The 18,897-nt window shown below is 40.9% G+C and overlaps 1 protein-coding gene across 1 annotated transcript; it reads right to left on the bottom strand.

The window, feature by feature from the left end:
• Positions 1-270: 270 nt before the first annotated feature.
• Positions 271-18,281, bottom strand: LOC127622485 (ankyrin repeat and SOCS box protein 2-like; the record flags this gene model as incomplete). The annotated part of the gene is made up of 5 exons (XM_052096587.1): positions 271-934; positions 10,576-10,747; positions 16,901-17,042; positions 17,146-17,299; positions 17,625-18,281. Coding segments are annotated over 4 exons (999 nt in total), but the record flags the coding sequence as incomplete, so codon positions are not given.
• Positions 18,282-18,897: the final 616 nt, after the last annotated feature.

Below are 18,897 nucleotides of genomic sequence, written 5' to 3'. Positions count from 1 at the left end.
AGCTTTTATTAGGCTACTGATGAGTCTTTATTTCATGTAAGTGCTCACAATTTCATTCCAATCAAAATGACCATACAACTTTTTTAATAAGGAAAAAGATTACTGAGTGCACCATTAACAGACTCTTTAACACATTTTTTATCAAGTCTATTACTTTTAAATGTCACATGCATAGTATATGTGCAATTTAAAATTGGTAAATTTTGCATTTGTAATTCTCTCAGATTGGGAAAGGATAGCTTTTGTATTGTATTATGATGCATCAAAATATCATGTTTCTTTTGAGTAGTTGTCTTTCATGATGAGGTTTATTAAACATTTCATGATGACAGACCTTTACCTTGCAGAACTGCCTCAGCAGAAGTGATCCACATAGAATAATAGGTATAGTGATGCTCCTGTAATGCATCATAGTGATAATGCACACAGTTTGTTTAAATCTGTATTTAATATGTATTTTTTAGAAACATACATTATATTCTAAATAAACGATGTATTTTAAGAATGTATAAAACCAAAGCTTGAGTGTACAGAATGTTGAGTGGTATTGTAAAGGACACGTTTTTGGAATCAAAAGGCATCCCACTACACACGTACCAATTATACAATTTATTATTTAAAAATAACATTGGAGTTAAACATTTTCATTGCCTACTGTATATCTTAGTGGATGATTGTTCTTTATGCCAACCATGATCATCCTTGAAAGAGGACATCAGTGGAGGAGCACTTTGCTTTCATACAAAAAAAAAACTGGAATTGGCAATACAGATATTATACTTCATCAAGGGAAGGCACTTCAAGCAGAGCATGGCATTGGTTGAGAAAGAAGTAGACATACTGGGAATCTGCAATGTCATCAGCTCTGCTCTCCATAAGCAGTCTGACCATCTGGAAGCGTGACAAGGCTTATCTGACTGCCACCAGAACAGACCTGAAATAGTACAGGTAAAGTAAATGGAGGCAGCTTCTGTGTTACTATTGCAGCATAATCAACACTGACCACATTATGTTAATGTCATTAGGGAGAAAAATGAACTATGCATTTTGTGGATTATAAATGTGCTGAATAAATTGCACCAGTGGTGAATTTTCAGGGCCAGCAAAGCCTTCTCTTCTGGCCTTATATGCCTAATGTAAAAGACCCAATGGTTGTAACTAAAGGGGTCATGTCTTGTGGACTAAAATTTTCCTTGATATTTTGGCATATAAGAGGTCATTCTAATAAAAAAAAAATACTGTAAATTCCAGAACTCAAAACTTAATCCCCATAGCAATAAAAGCATTTATTGAAACCAAGCTGGCAAAACGCCTCATTCTCTACTTCCGCAACAACTCTATGTCACTTGGGGTACTTATTAATTCAAGACAGCCTCTACAGCAACAACATCATGCCCACTGGTGCTCACTTGGCTCTTAAGAAGTGACAGAGAGAAGGACAAAAGGCCTACTGTCTGTGGATTACCTACTCCTCAACATGAAAAGGGACCCATCTGGACTATTCTGAATTATTTTTATATACCAATATACAATAATATATAACAATATTTATATGTCATCTCTCTGGCATGCTTTTCAAAGACTCAAGTGTCAAGTTTAAACTCTGAATACAAGATGCCTTTCATCAGCTGCTGTGGCTCCTGTTGTTTTGTTGTTTAAACTTCTCAACAAACTGTTATTTCCACTATCAGTGCTATTTTTAATTGTTGGTGTATGTAAACATGCACTAGATGACGACTTTGACCATTTTGATTTGTTTCTGGCAATGTGCACCTCAGTGCAGGATGATAAACTGGATGTGTCCATCTTGTGAAGCAGTCATAAATCGAGTCTTTGCCAAGGAATTGCCACTGAAGGATATGGAACAGTTAAAAACACATTTGGACTCGATCAAAACCGCAAGTTAACAATACCATTCGTTAATATTTCAAATGTCGTGATTGTTTATGATGCTGACAAGCTGTCTACACCGGGCGCGTCCATTGACTAGATGCGATGGCTTGAGGCTGTCTACACAAACTTTCTAAAACTTTTCTCTGTGTTGTTGGCAGAAGTAGTGCCAGAGCAAAATGGAACGGCTCACCTGTTTGTTTACTGTTAGAGTGACGGGCCGCAACAGATGTTTCCATGGTAGACAGCATTTTTGATTATAGTGTCCGATGTAGGAAGGGTATTAACAGTTGTGCTTCTGATGAATTGTGTAATATATTCTGGATGCAATGTGTTGGATGTGCGTTGTGTAAACTTTTTAAAGTCCTTTTTTGCCTGCGTAATTTTTTTTTGCAAAAGTGAGACTTTAATTTTAAAGCGTAGCTTCGTCTTTGCGTTAGGAGCCAGAGTGGTAATTTCATTAGAAAAACGAAGAGCAAACGCGCCACTACATTGAAAAGAGCTCCACAAAGGTTAAATAGTTGTATAAGCACGGCCCCCTGAAATGGCATAAGGCTGGTACTTTTAAATCAACTGTTAGTTAAAACCAGTAATTTTGTTAAATATTGTTGCTCTTTATATGTACAAGGAGTTTAATCGTATGAAAAAGATTTAGATTAAAAACTGAGAAGTAATTCATAATTACATTGATAATGTTAGATTTTGTGATGTTTCATGCAATTAACATGGAAAATGTATGTTTTGTCATTAAAATGTTGATGTTATAATATTGTAATTCAACACAGCCATAGGGTAATAGACAAGAATTTAATGTATAGTTTTGTATTTTTGTTTTACCAGTCAGCTTTTACGGTGATTTCTGGAGTTTAAAGACAATTTTCTGAAGTTAAAAGGTGATTTAAAGGATCTTTTGAACCGAATAAATGCTCTTAAAAATCATCAGTCAATTCTTGGCCATTATTCGTGTAGGGTCTGCTAAAATAAATACATATATTTCATCCTTTCATTCACATTAACCTTTTTGCCTATGTATTTTCAATTACTTTCCACTCCTAATTCATCTAAGAATGAATTGGGAAAAACAAAACATGTATCTAATGAGAATTTATTCCTTGATTCTTACAAGCGAAGCGTGACGGCTGTTTCACATTGCATGCCCACAGCCGAGCCCGATAGCGAAGCTGCGCGTGAAGCTTTGTTCACTCTGCCAGCCACACGCATTAATTTTCAATGAGAGCTGTTGACTTCTGCCATCATGAGCCACGGTGACCGGATGTGGGCGTGTCCAGCGACGTAACAAAGTTGAGAAATGTTTAATTTTCTGCAAATTAAGAGCGACTTTCGGGATCGATTTTCATGTTGCCTGTTTTTCTGACAACAAAGCACATGAACACGACGTACTCATAATTACCACTTCAGAAGTGGGAAGTAGGATAATTCTGATTGCACATTAAGGCAGCATAACGACTCGGTTACTAACGTAACCTCGGTTCCCTGAGAGGAAGGAACGAGTATTACGTAAGTAGCTTACGCTATGGGAAAACTCCGTTTCTCGAGAAATATTGAAGTCTTTATGTAAAACGCATTGCAGCTGCACAGCAGACAGTAATGAGCGAGGCAGCTCGGTCATTGGCTGTGCTGCGCAACTGCTCGAACCAATGACGGGCCGACGCGCGCCTCGCGTTCGCGCGCTCAGAGCCCGCTGAAATTAGCATAGCCAGGCTATATAATGGGCACCCCGTCATACGAGTTCCTTTAGGTTCAATCGACTGAAGCGAACTGACCAAGCACAAGCACGGCAGATTACGCAATACTCGTTCCCTCCTCTCAGGGAACCGAGGTTACGTTAGTAACCGAGTTGTTCCCTATCGAGAGGTCTCTCCTATTGCGTAAGTAGCTTACGCTATGGGAACACCATGTAAAACGCCGTGCATGCTGACTTCGCTCTATAAAGCCAGAGGCAGATGCCTGAGCCTTAAAGCAAAGTGATTATTCCACGAGCCGCCAACGGCGAGCTACATAATGGGATAGTATAGAGCCCTTCCAAGGTGGTCCATGGTGGGGCGCTCATAGTACAAACACAAGCACATATCTTATGTACTGAGTTTTCTATGTGCTGATATGCATAAAAAATCCTTTAAGTCAGTCAGAGACGGACCTTGTAAGGGAGGCGATAATGCTCAGCATATACATACTCCAGTCCATTTTACAGTCAGGCTGATAGAATGTTGGAATGCATTTTTCTATGTACTGGCATGCATAAAAAATCCTCTGAGTCGGTCAGAGATGGACCTTATAGGGGAGGAGATAATGCTCAGCATATACATACTCCAGTCCATTCTACAGTCAGGCTGATAGAATGTTGGAATGCATTTTTCAATGTACTGATATGCATAAAAAATCCTCTAAGTCGGTCAGAGACGGACCTTATAAGGGAGGAGATAATGCTCAGCATATACATACTCCAGTCCATTCTACAGTCAGGCTGATAGAATGTTGGAATGCATTTTTCTATGTACTGATATGCATAAAAAATCCTCTAAGTCGGTCAGGGACGGACCTTATAAGGGAGGAGATAATGCTTAGCATATACATACTCCAGTCCATTCTACAGTCAGGCTGATAGAATGTTGGAATGCAATAAGGGGACCTGTAGGTTATAAAACCTGATAAATGTCGAAGGTGAGGCCCAGCCCGCCGCCGCACAAATATCTTAAATGGGTATCCCACTCGACCAAGCCCACGAGGAGGCCATGCTCCTCGTAGAGTGAGCTCTAACACCTAAGGGGCATTGAAGCCCCTTGGCTTCATAAGCTAGCACTATAGCATCCACTATCCAGCGCGATATTCTTTGCTTTGAGACTGCGAGACCTTTAGTGCGGCCGCCAAAGCATACGAATAATTGTTCCGTCTGTCTGAACAGGGCAGAACGTTCCAAATATACTCTGAGCGCCCTGACGGGGCAGAGTAAATTAGCGTCGCTTTCGTCTGCTGGGGACGATAGCACTGCCAGAGATATTACCTGTGCTCTGAAGGGTGTGGAGAGCACTTTAGGAATATATCCGTGCTTTGGCCTTAGGTCAACTCTGCAGTCGTTAGGTCCAAATTCCAGGCAAGCAGCGCTTGATGACAGCGTGTGCAGGTCGCCCACTCTCTTGACTGAAGCGAGCGCCAGCAAGAGCGCAGTTTTGCTGTTTAAGGTGCACGGTTCGGAGAGGTTCTAACGGGGCACTCTTGAGTGCGTCCAGGACCGTGGCCAGGTCCCAGATCGGCACCGAGGGGGGGCGAGGAGGGTTCATCCTCCTAGCGCCTCTTAGGAAACGAATGATTAGATCGTTTTTCCCTAATGAATGTCCTTTATCGGGATTGTGCGACGCCGCTATGGCAGCCACATAGACTTTGAGCGTGGAGGGTGTGCGACCCGCCTCCAGCAGCTCTTGCAAAAAGGCGAGTACACTTGGTATCTCACACGATTTGGGGTTCAAGCTCTTGGTATCACACCAGTCACTGAACACTTTCCACTTTTGGGCATATAAGCGCCTCGTAGAGGGTGCTCACGCCTCAGTGATGGTTCTCAAAACTCCACTGGGGAGGTTCTCGGGAACCCGTTGAGGGGCCATGCATGGAGGGCCTTCCATAGAGTGCAGGGAGCTCAACCTAAGTCCACCCTGGCGATTTATATACGAAACTACCGTCATGTTGTCCGTTCGGACCAGGACGTGTTCGTTTTTCAGGTACAGAAGCAGGGCTCTGAGAGCCAAGGCGACCGCCTTCATTTCCAGACAGTTTATATGTAGGCGCTTTTCCGGGTTTGACCAAAAGCCGGAGACAGGCCTGCCCTCGTAAAGGGCCCCCATCCTATTTTGGAGGCATCTGTCGTGATCATTTTTCTCCGCGTGTTCACGCCCAGACTCACGCTTTGATACCAGTTGATGGCTTTCCAGGGCGTCAGGGCTTTTATACAGCCGTGATTCGCGCTGATCAAAAAGTGGCCCGAGCGCCACGCGTGAGTGGGGACACGGCTCTTGAGCCAGCGCTGGAGAGGACGTATGTGCAACAATCCTAGCTGGAGTACAGCTGATGCCGAGGCCATGAGACCGAGCATTCTTTGAAATCGTTTGACGGGGGCGCGCGCGCCCTTTCTGAATGATGTTGCAAGGCGTCGAATAGAGCGCGTGCTCTGATGAGAGGCGCGCTGTCATCTGCACTGAGTCTAGCACTATTCCCAGAAGAGATATTCTGGCTGGGGGATAGCACGCTCTTTGCAAAATTGATTCTCAGACCCAGGCATTCTAGATGGCTGATAATCCAAGATCTGTGCGTCGTTAACTGACCCCTCTGATTGTGCTATGATTAGCCAATTGTCGAGGTAATTCAGTATTCGCACTCCCCGCTGTCTCAGGGGAAAGTGCCGCGTCCATACATTTCGTGAATGTACGGGGGCCAATGATAGGTCGAATGGTAGTACTGTGTACTGGTATGACTGTCCCTCGAAGCGAATCTCAGAAAAGGCCTGTGATGAGGCGCTATCGGAATGTGAAAGTAAGCGTCTTTCAAATCCACTGATAGAAACCAACCCCCGGGGCGAACTTGCGCGAGGATATGTTTGGTTGTTAACATTCTGAACGAGCGAATCATAAAAGCTTTGTTCAGATGTCTGAGATCTAGGATGGGGCGGAGGCCACCAGAACATGTGACGCATCTTTCCTCACTTTCGTCTCGACCACCGCTGAAAAGCGGGGTGGTCTGCGAGCGAATTGAAGTGAGTAACCGTGTTTTATTATGTTCAAAACCCATTTTGGCATGTCGGGGATTTTTTCCCAGGCTTTTGCTCGCACAGATATGGGCTGAATGTTGGCTGGGGGCGTGTCGCAGTGACGTATGGGCCCCACTGGCAAATTGCCTTGTGCTAACACTGAGTTTACAGCTCCCAGAGGCGCAGGTGCGTGCTGAGCAGCCGTGTTGAGTGCCGAGTGCAGGGGTGCGTGTGAGCTTACAGGCACGCACGCTATCTCCTTAATGCTCGCATCGTGAGCTGGAGAAATGTTTGAAACTGTATAGACAGTGTTTACAGGTGGGGGTGCATACATTGTAATAGGCACACGCGCCACTTTCATAAAGCTTCCCGCTCTTAGCGGGGAGTTTCTTGGCTCGCGCGTCACATCTGTGATGCTCGCGACATGAGCCACAGAATTGTTTGAAACTGTATGGGTAGCGCTTATGGGTGGGGGTGCATCTACTGTAGTAGGCACGCGCGCCACTTACATAAAGCCTCCCGCTCGTGGCGGGGTGTTTTTGGTCATGCATACAGTGTTTGTAACTGTGGGAGTGCGCACTTTAGTGTGGACACGTGACCCCTTAGTAACACAGGCAGAAAATATGCTAACACTGAGCTTACAGCTCTCAGAGGCGCGGGCGCGCGCTGAGCAGCTTTGTTGAGTGCAGGGGTGCGTGTGAGATTACAGGCACGCGCGCTATCTCCGTAACGCTCGCAGCAAGAGCCGGAGAAATGTTTGAAACGACAGTGTTTACGGGTGGGGGTGCATACATTGTAATAGGCACGCGCGCCACTTCCATAAAGCTTCCCGCTCTTAGCGGGGAGTTTCCAGGCTCGCGCGTCGCATCTGTGATGCTCGCGGCGTGAGCCAGAGATCTGTTTGGAACTGTATGGGCAGCGCTTACGGGTGGGGGTGCATACATTGTAATATGCACACGCGCCACTTTCATAAAGCCTCCCGCTAGCAGCGGGGTTTTTGGCCATGCATACAGTGTTTGTGTGTAGGGGTGCATGCAGGACAGCAGGCACACGCGCTACATTTATAGTATTTCCCCGCTTTTACTGGGGAAGTGTTTATAACTGTGGGAACAGTGCTTGTGTGTAGTGGTGCATACATGACAATAGGCACACGATCTACATTTATGGGGCGTCCAGCTCGAGCTGGAAAAGTATTCGGCACTGTTTGGACAGTATTGATATGTGGGAGTGCGCACTTTAGTGTGGACACGTGACCCCTTAGTGACACAGGCAGAAAATGACTCTTGTGATTTCTGTGTGTTGCCGTTAAAACGGCATTTGATTGCAGGTGAGCGAGTTCTGTGACTGGCCCATTGACTGCTGTACAGACATTTCCAGCCGCCTGTAAGGGGACTGGGTAATGTTTTACACGTTTTGCTCGCTGCAGTGAAGCGTTCAGCGAACTCTCTTACCGTGCTGGTGCCCGTGCTCGTGTCCGCTAATGTCGACGGCGTGGGGTCGAAGGCCGAGCCCGGCCAGTTGGAAAGGCTGTCATCCTTTTCACCGTCGTCCCCTGGCGCGCCGAACGAGATGAGACCCAACGCTCTTTTGGAGGGGTGCTGGTCCGTCTGCGTGAATTGGACTGGTGGCGGGGAATTCTCGGGTGGTGGTGAAGCACGCGGGGACTGGCCCGGCGTGACGTCACTGAAGTCCGCGTGTTCTGGCGGCCTCCGTGAGCGGCGCTTTTTTCTTGCGCGGCTCGAACAGAGGGGACGGCAGCACGGTGGTAGCAGGCTCGTTCGCGGCGAAGGCGGCGAAGCAAGCGCGCGGCTCGTTGAGGCCCAGGGAGTCACATTCGGGGCATCCGCCTCGAGTGAAACCAGCTTCTGCGTGGTCAGGGCCCAGGCAGCGAGTGCAGATAATGTGATGGTCCCTGTCAGGAAGAAGGCCTCTGCACGAGGTGCAGGTCGAAGGCATTTGGAACAACGTCTCGAATTTGCTCTTTTACTAAATACAAAAAGTGTCGCAAAGGCGAACACTTGCAAAGTAGCTTAGTAAAAAGAATATAGTGATGCGCGCCGGATGGCGTAGCAGAAGGCTTCGAAGGCGGCTGAAGGTGCCGGCGTCCTCTTAACAGTCCTGCTGTAGGCTTGTCAACGGCAGGCGAAAGACTCCAACAATCCGGATTATTTCAGGCTGAAGGAGATTAAATCTAAAGGAACTCGTATGACGGGGTGCCCATTATATAGCCTGGCTATGCTAATTTCAGCGGGCTCTGAGCGCGCGAACGCGAGGCGCGCGCCCATTGGTCGCGCGTTCAGAGTCGCCCCGTCATTGGTTCGAGCAGTTGCCGCAGCACAGCCAATGACCGAGCTGCCTCGCTCATTACTGTCTGCTGTGCAGCTGCAATGCGTTTTACATAAAGACTTCAATATTTCTCGAGAAACGGAGTTTTCCCATAGAGTAAGCTACTTACGCAATAGGAGAGACCTCTCGATAGGGAACTCCCACCCCTTTAAGCCTTCAGAATTTCTACAGAATCCCGTAACAGTGCAATGAATCGAGCTGTTCAGCTTGTAGTACAAAAACCTGGAAGAGAATTTGCCATAGGCACCCTCTTTATTTTTATATGGGTTTTTAGAATGGGTTTATAGTGAGAACTATAAGAAAATAGGGTCAGTGGTAGCCTAAACATTACTTGACGATACATCAACGTTTTGTTCAACAACCTAAATTACACACTTTCATACCTCAAAAGTGAATTTTGAAGCCTTAATTAATTACATATTATTAAAAAAATGTAAAAACTCATGCCAGCTTCAAAATGAATGTTTTAGGTATGCAAGTGTGTAGTTGTTGTTGTAGACAAAACGTTCATGTATAGCAAAGTAATGTTTTCCACAGACCTTATTTAACTCATAAGTTCAAAAACCCCATTAGAAAAGCCCATAGGAAAATCCAGGGGGAATCCATGGTGAATTAGACTTCCAGGTTCGCCTACAAATTGACATCATGGCTGAACAGCTCTTTAGCCATCTAATGTCAGATTGATTTATTTGTTCTTGATTGGTGTGGACTGTAGGATATGTCCCGGTCGGGGCCTTCTAGCTGGCCCTTAGTGACGCAATCACGCTTTAAGTGATGTACGTCATTCGAAAGCAAAGAGTGCGAGATCATTCTGACTGTTCGGCTGTCAGCACTGCCGCTATTTCCATTGAGAAAGAGATCCCTATTAATTTAAAAGCCTGAGATGTTATGCATCATCATGAGATTGTTTAATTTATTAAACAGGAAAGAAGGTCTGATTTTCACTTCAATTAAATTGGTAAGTGCTTTTTACATTGTTTTTGCAGCATCAGCAGTTTTCTAAGTGTAAATTAGGCTGCTTGAGTATTCAGTGTCAGTTGAAGTTTTGAAAAGTACCCCTGTACCCTGACGAAACAATTTATTGCAAGTGAGCAACATTTAATTATCAAATATTATTAGATAGCCTTTTCCATGTGTTATAGACCTTGGTAGATTCATATGGAAAAAGTATGATTTTTGAATGTCGGGAGATGTTCATTTCACAAAAAAATCATGCTGTAGTTAAAATTAGGCTTGCTTTGCTTGAGCATTCAGTGTCGTTTCAAGTTTTCAAGGCTTTCGTGTGTATGTTATTAAAATGTCAATTGGTATCATTAGTTGGCTCTGATGTATGATGTCCATAGGCAAAGGGTGCCCTATTCATTGTGAAACTGTTTTCTTAATGACATGAATTGCACAGAAGGCCTAGACTTAAAATGCACAGGCTGCCATTGAATTGCACCTACCAGTTTGGCTACTTAAGAACCTTTACAGATGCATGTTCTACTGCATCACAGTTGGCCTATTGGGTCTTTTGACCACATTATGTTAATGTCATTAGGGTATTTTGTGGACTATAAATGTGCTGAATAAATTGCACCTACCAGTCTGGATGCTTAAGAACTTTTGCAGATGCATGATGCTTGTCCTACTGCATCACCAACCATATGGTTTGAAGCTGTACGCCATCTGTAGTACCCTCCAGTGGGTAATCAAAACTGCCTATCACGTCAACTGCCTTCTGGACGATGTACTGTATTAGCGCATATGAGTACACTAAAAAAACAAAACAAAACATATGAGTACACTCACTGTACCTGCAGAGGTAGTAGTACCCAGAAAGTGGTTGTCAAACTAAACAAAGTTAAAGACATGCTTTTGTAACTTCACGAAATGGCGAAGCTCGTGAATATGAATGTTATGTGCAGATATTTTTTAATTGTTTTGATAAATTGAAAAAATTAAACGATCAAATAAATATTTAGCATTTTATATTTCATAACCTAACAAGTGCTAAAATAAACCACTGACAGTGCTGGGATTTTGTAAGTGAGTGGATAAATGCATGAATCAGTAACAATAACTATGGTCAGAGACTATTTAGATGGAGCACTTGCATTTAAATTAATGGAAGAACTTGGAAAACCCAATATCGCAGATATAGAATATAGTCCTGCCTTAATGATAAAAGAATCACCTTTTGGATTCAGAAATGTGGAAAAGTCCTCATTGAGCAGTTTAACTGAAAAATGTCATTGAAAATCATGCTTTAAAATTATTTGGATTGATACAGTGGTGTAGACCCCCCGCGAGCCATGAGCCCATTGCCAGCACAGTTGTGACCCTTTTTCAGGATCCACAAGCAAGTTTACTGCTTTTATTTCAGTGGGAGATAAATGATTACAATGATAGACTGCACACAATCAATTTATTTGAAGTAATCTTATGTTTTGAACAGGTAATTATTTCTCCAGAGACAATTTGTTACTTCAGCATACAGACACCAGGGGCAAACTGATGCCAGGATAAAATTTCCAGGCATTCCGGCTCACTTGGGCTTGCATTCACACAAAAGGCTCTCTGGAAAATTCCTGATATCAAAGCCCAGTGTGAATTCAGCTTTACTGCATTGGGATCTTAAGATCACAACTGATCTGGGATTTGCCCTTCTTCAGAAACAGATGCAGTCACATGATTTTCAGCTGATATTAAAGGGCACCTATTATGGAATTTTGAAAATTACCTTTCATGTAGTGTGTAACATAGATTTAAGTGAACAAAAACATCCTGCAAAGTTTTATATATGAAAGTTCACCGTAAAAAAGTTATTGTCTCTCAAAAGTAGGAGTTGACTCTGAGTCAATTTAATGAATCATTTTTCCAATGAGTAATTTTCCTTTTCGTTGTGACGTCAAGATGAAAAATTATCAAATTGACCGCGCCCACTCATTGCGCGCGCAGACACCAGGGAAAACTTGAAAACATCATGTCGACAACAAGACGCTGTGTTCTGAAGTGCATATCAAAAGTGACCTTTTTTTTTCACTGCCCAGGGACAAGCATGTGAAGAATCAGTGTCTAGAGTTTATATTTACAACTATACCACACAAGTATAGCCTGAACCTTGTGCTGTGTTCGCGTCATTTTAATGACGATTTGCTTTACGAACATGAATGCTTTCAAGTGTGGATTCGCGAGCTGGTTGATACTGAAGGAAGGTTCAGTACCAAGTTTATTTGGATCAGCTTCCTCCTCCGAATCACAACCTGTAAGTATTATTAATAATTGTTGCTTTTGTGTGTTTTTTAGCATGCTTAATATGTATTTGTGTGTGTTGTGTAAGTTATGCTCAGCGCAGCTTCTAGGTCTCCAATGTCAATTTTTTTTAAATATGTGAAATGTTTGTCGATGTTATTGGAGTTGTCATAAAGAATAGAGCAATAACTTGTAGTAATGCATTGCTTTACCAATATGTTTATGCGTTGTGCTAACGCAAACAATAACTGATTGGGTGTTTACCACCGAACTTTGGGCTATGATCGCTAACATAAATCAACTCAAATTCCTTCTCTGATTTTGATTTTTTTACTACAAAGCGGTGATGGGCGTTCCGTTTCCGACAATCTCTGCACAGAGTATACCAATCACAACTGACTGGGTCATCTGACCAATCACCGCAGATAAGCGTCACGCAAAGGAGGGGTTTGGAAAAATGAGTCGTTGAACGAATCATTTGGGAGTCGGTGAGCAAATCAGGTAAACATAAATGCATATTATAAGACAACAAAAGTGTTTTTTGTCATTGCATGCATGTAAAACTGTTGTTGGGGACTCCCAAAACAATATTAGGAACATTTTAAATGCCATAATAGGTGCCCTTTAAAGGTGCGCTCAATAACTTTTGTCTTTGTGTAGTATTGGACTTACACTGACACCTAGTGGCTTGAATGCAGCATAATTTAAAATAAATAGTTTTCAGTTTCAGATGCCATTGTAGAAATGTTGTATTCACAGTCATGTTTAATCTATTAGTGAAAGTGTCAAATAACAGGATGGTTACTGAGATTATGCAAGTAGTATTTGGCTGGTCATGTGATTCTAACATGGCAGCCCCCATGTGAAGATCCTCTCCATGTAGATTCAAATTTTTTTTAAATGTTACTGATATAACAGGAGTCATCATTTTAATATGAGTGGTGATGATATATTGCAAAATTACAATTCATGTCTTTAAGAATAAAACCTTTTTTTAATGAGGAGAAAATTACTGAGTGCACCTATAAAAAGATCCGATTTACAAACATTCTAAATCATAAATGTCTCAAAGACATTATTGATAACTGAGAGATCTTGTATACCTATTGCAGATGAGCAAACAATCTAAAAAAATACATCTTCCAGATGTAAATGCACAGATAAAATAGATGTCTGGGTAATGTATGTGTGCTATATATTTGACCGCATATATATATATATATGTATATATTTTGGGGGGCATCAGAGTTCCAGGGCTGAGAAAGAATGTAAGTAACATTTGCTAACAATGTTCTACATTACAGAGAAATAATAAACCGTAATGAGCCTTTACAATATACATTTTACAAGCGCACACGAAGTGAGACGTAGCTACACCGGCAAAAGTGGTAAGGATTCTGAATGTGTTGGAAAAACCAGCAAGGAGACTGTCTGAACATTTTGTTAATTTATAGAGAAAAATGCACATTATGGTTGTGCCGACAGATGATGATCTCGGGGATCGACAATGGTCAGAGTGATAGCTGATGCCTTTGACAATGATATTTGGCTCATTTTCACATTAATGCTTTAAATTATTATTATTGTTAGGCTATTATTATTATCAAATTAATATTAAAAATAATTTGCCCACAGACTCTTACTTGAGGAAACTCTTGTAGCTACTGAGGCGTGCAGTCTCGTGAACACGCGCATGTAAAAGGTTCTCACTCTTTCTTTGTTTCTGTCATCTAAATTATTATTTTAATTTTTTTGCAAGAACAGTATTGTCTATGAGAGCTGCAATTGACCTCCGACATCTGAGTTCTGTACACTTTATTTCCACTGAGTAGTTTATTGTAAATAACTCTGCAACCTATACATCAATGATTAAAACATAAAATAATACACAAACAGGTTCATCTCAAACCATGATTTATATTTCAGTGATTATTATCATCATTATAATTATTATTTTGATTTTTTTTTATTGTTGTTATGTCTTCATTTGTGTAATTTCCCCCCTGCATGTTTAGACGGATACTTGCCTGATGGTAAATGGAAAGGTGGTTACTTGTATCTAATTTTTTTCAACACTTTATTTTAATTTATTTTCAATATCGTTTGGAGTGCAATTTGAATTTAGAAATGTATTTGATTTAAGTGTTTTGTTTTTTAAATAAATTAATGTAATTTTCATTGCAAAATCACTAAAGCAAGAATATTTACCGATCCCTCAGCCAGGTGCATGGCTAACGATGTAATTGGATATTGCGATTTATTTATATATATAGTGTGTGTGTGTGTGTGTGTGTGTGTGTCTGGGCTGTTAAACTAATGTCAACATGTAGGTAACGTAGGTAGGCTACTTGCATTATTCAATGTTTTTTTAACACTTAAAACTTGTCAAGTGCAAAACGAGACAATTTCACCATTTCAGCTTCCTTTAGGAGGTCCACGTCTACCGATTACCATTTAGATAAAATGTATTTATTAAAGAGAATTTGGGCTGATCTCAATCAGTGTTTCTAGGTTTCCGGCAAATCACATAATATGCTTTCCCGCCAATATCTGTAACAGAATCTGCATGTCATGTCTGGAGATTTAGATGGTAACGGTGTTGATAAATCAATTATAACTACCTTGGTTTGGCAGCAAGAAAGAAAAATGCATCTTGAAAAATGCACAGTATGTGAGCAACATTTTTGGGCATAACAAACATGTTATTCAAAAAGGGTTGGACATTTTTTTTTATTTAAAATGACTGAATAAATCATTGTAAATGTATTGCCATTTAAAACATACATAGATGTCATGGTTTGAAGAATGTGCTTTATTCTCTGAGTGTTGGCTTTTGTTGCCTGTGGTTATGATATCTTGTCAGACTTTATTAATCATGAACAAACAAAACTGCAATATACAGAAAAACTTTTACCTGACTACAAGAAAATCTTGTAAAAACGCTAAAACAATACAATATAAAGATGCTTAAAGTACAAATATATCTACAACATTGCAAATACTAACAATTACTTATTTCTGTGTTATTATTATCAATGCCACCTCCATAACATTATTTTTTTCTCAAACAAGCATACATATACAGTGGTGGACAAAAATATTGGCACCCTTGGTAAATATGCTAAACAAAAAAAATCTGCATTGTTTATCCTTTTGAACTTTTCACAAAATTCACAAAAATCTAACATTTAATTGAAATAAAACATTTGAAAGAGGAGAAATGTCTCATTGTTAAATATTTTCTCCAAATCATGTTGGGAAGTGCTATAAGAAAATAGCTAAAGCATTGAAAATGCCAATTTCCACCATCAGGGCAATAATTAAAAAATTCCAATCAACTGGAGATCTTAAGAATTGGCCTGGAAATGGATGAGTGTCTATTGTCTCCATGGACAGTGAGGAGGATGGTTTAAGTGGCCAAAGAATCTCCAAGGATCACAGCTGGAGACTTGCAAAAATGTGTTGGGTCTTAGGGTCAGAAAGCCTCAAATAAAATATCAGACATCACTACAAGTTGTTTGGGAGGGTTTAAAAAAAAAAAAGCCTCTGCCCTCCTCCAACAACAAACTCAAGCATCTTCAGTTTGCCAGATACTACTGGAACTTCAAACGGGACCAGATTCGATGGTCAGATGAAACAAACAAAAAAAGAGCTTTTTGCCAGCAAACACCAGAGATGGGTTTTGCGCACACAGAGATAAGAAGTACCCAATGCCCACCGTTAAATATGGTGCTGGATCTTTAATGTTGTGGGGCTGTTTTTCTGCCAAAGGTCCTGGACGTCTTGTTCGGATACATGGCATCACAGACTCTATCAAATACCAACATATAGAAAATCTAAACCTGGCTGCCTCTGCCAGAAAGCTTACAATGTGCCGTGGTTGGATCTTCCAGCAGGACAATGATCCAAAACAAACATCAAAATCAACACAAAAATGGTTCACTGACCACAAAATCAAGGTTCTGCCATGGCCATCCCATTCCCCTGACCTGAACCCCATAGAAAATGTGTGGGGTGAACTGAAGAGGAGAGTCCACCAACACAGATCTCTGAATTTGAAGGATCTGGAGATATTCTGTATGGAGGAATGGTCTCAGATCCCTTGCCAGGTGTTCTCCAACCTCATTAGGCATTATAAGAGAAGACTCAGAGCTGTTATCTTGGCAAAGGTAGGTTGCAAAAATTATTGAATGAAAGGGTGCCGATAATTAGGGCCGACATGTTTTGGAGAAAAATATTTATTTAATGAGTTATTCGTTTAGATGAGAATAAGATAATGAGTTTCGATTGTTTTCCTTAAATTAAAGGTTAGATTTTTGTTATTTTTTGGAATGAAAGATCAAAAAGATAATAAATGCAGATTTTTTTCACAGCATTCTGTGCTCATATTTATCAAGGGTGCCAATATATTTGGCCACCACTATAAAGATACAAATACTATGTACCCATTTAATACATCTATTTGACACCTTTTCCCTACATTCTGTTTAGGCCTGATTGTTACAAAAGTTTTTGCGGCCCTTTACTACCACTGTAATTTTTTGTTGTTGTATTTGCGTGAATATTAAATCAGTATGTAAAAGCCATTTATTCCATAATTTTAGTTTAGAGCACTTTCTGCAAACAGAAGCATTTGATCTTTATAATTTACTCAATACTAAAAAGTTGGCTCACAAATCTTGTTCTCGTTCTTGATGGTTTAGGAATTTGATCAGCCTTGGAGGTACTGGCAGCTTGTTTATTTCCTTTAGTCTGTTGATCCCAAGCAGTTTGCGGATGTTAAATCTGCAGAGCTGCATCAGTGGGCGTGGAGGTACTGCAATCAGAACCAGCAAATTAATAAACAGGTGACTGAAATCATTTGCATATATGTGAATAATTAAAGCAACCGGTATGGTAAGATGTTTGGGGGCACATACTTGCTTTCTCTTTGATGCAATCCCAGTCAGGGTAACTGTCCAGATGTTCAGTGAGTCTTGCACAGAGTTTTACATTACCAACATAGTCAAGAAGTACGTCTATAATGGGTCCTGCCCAGTGCGAGTAGTTGTCAGTGGAGATCATCTCACAGAACTAGTAAAATTAAAGTTAATTTAACTTGAAAGTTAAAAGTGAAGTTAACGTAAAACGAAGAGAAGGAAAAATTATGTACAAGTACATATAATGACTTTGCAAAAGTAAGCATAATAAAAAAGCATTTAAATACCTTAATATGCTACTAACCGAATCGTAATACAACACTAAATTTTTATACAATATGTAACTGGGGGTCACTGCTCAGTCTCTCTATCCACCAAAGAGTCCTTGACCTGAAAATGGTTAAAGACCCCTGCCATACACAATAATTCAAAGAACAAAAACGATCAATCTTGTAATTTGTGTGCTTCAAACCACCCACCTGAATGCAGGTCTTTTCGGTACTTTCATCTCTGTTACGCCTCTGATTATGTGTTGTCTTTATAGGTGGATGAGGATTGTTGCCATAAACACAATTGAAGCATGACAAGGCATTGCAGCCATTGTCCATCAGATACTTCAATAAGGTCATGTACTTCATGCAGAACATAACAGTGGCTGGAAAAGTGGTTGGATGAGTTGGGATGTAGGCATTGACATTAGCACCATGTTCCACCAGCAAAGTCACGGTTTTTATGCAACCCTGCCTCAGGGCTACCAGGAGCGGGTTGAACGTGTCCAGGTTTGGATTCGCACCAGCCTCCAGGAGCATGGTGGTCGCCTCTGTGTTGTTGTTTATGACAGCGAAATAGAGAGCAGTGCTGCGTCGATCTTCATACATTTTAGTGCGATCCTCAGAGAACGTGGCATTGACGTCAAAGCCGGCCTCAATCAGCAACTGAAGAACATCATCTCGGTTACGCTCTGCTGCTAAATGCAGGGGGCTGATCCCGGAACGCCGCACTCTGGCCTTGCTTGTGGCTGGAATCAGCATGGATACTATCCTGAAAGTGAAAGTTTTGTGCTCTTGTGTGTTACATGACTTCCTTATGTACACTAAAAGGGATAGATCAACCCAAAATGAAATTTTATCAGCATTTCAAACCCTCATGTTGTTCCAAATCTATATTACACTTTTCTTCTGTGGAACACACAAGGAAATGGGAGGCAGAATGAGAGACTCACATTAACTTTCAATGAAAAGAAGATGCAACGAAAGTAAAAAGTGACTAACTTTCTGTCTAACGTCTTTTGTTTTCAACAGAAGATAAAAAGTCATACAGTTTCGGAAAAACACTGGGGTTACTAAATGATACATTTTTGGTTGACCCATCCCTTTAAGTGTACATATACACTTAATTTACACTTGCTGACAAAGCACACTTACTGTAGATATGATAGAATTTCACAGTTAGAGTCACCTCTAAATAATATTCATAAGAAGAAGAATAATACATTTAAACCTATAAAAAGCTGGTATACAGTGTTTAATGAATGTCATTTTAGAGGAACATTTCATGCTACCAAAAATTATGGAATGAGATGATTAGTTTTCTTGTTAGGTGAGAAAAAGCCCCTGCACACAATTGAAGTATAGTTAACAAAACATGAGATATACGTCAGAAAAAGAACACCTATCTTTAAAATATATATATATATATATATATATATATATATATATATATATATATATATATATATATATATATATATAT

Source organism: Xyrauchen texanus, chromosome 28 (genome assembly GCF_025860055.1).
Source record: "Xyrauchen texanus isolate HMW12.3.18 chromosome 28, RBS_HiC_50CHRs, whole genome shotgun sequence".
Lineage (NCBI taxonomy): Eukaryota > Metazoa > Chordata > Actinopteri > Cypriniformes > Catostomidae > Xyrauchen > Xyrauchen texanus.
This window is presented reverse-complemented; position numbering and strand designations above follow the sequence as displayed.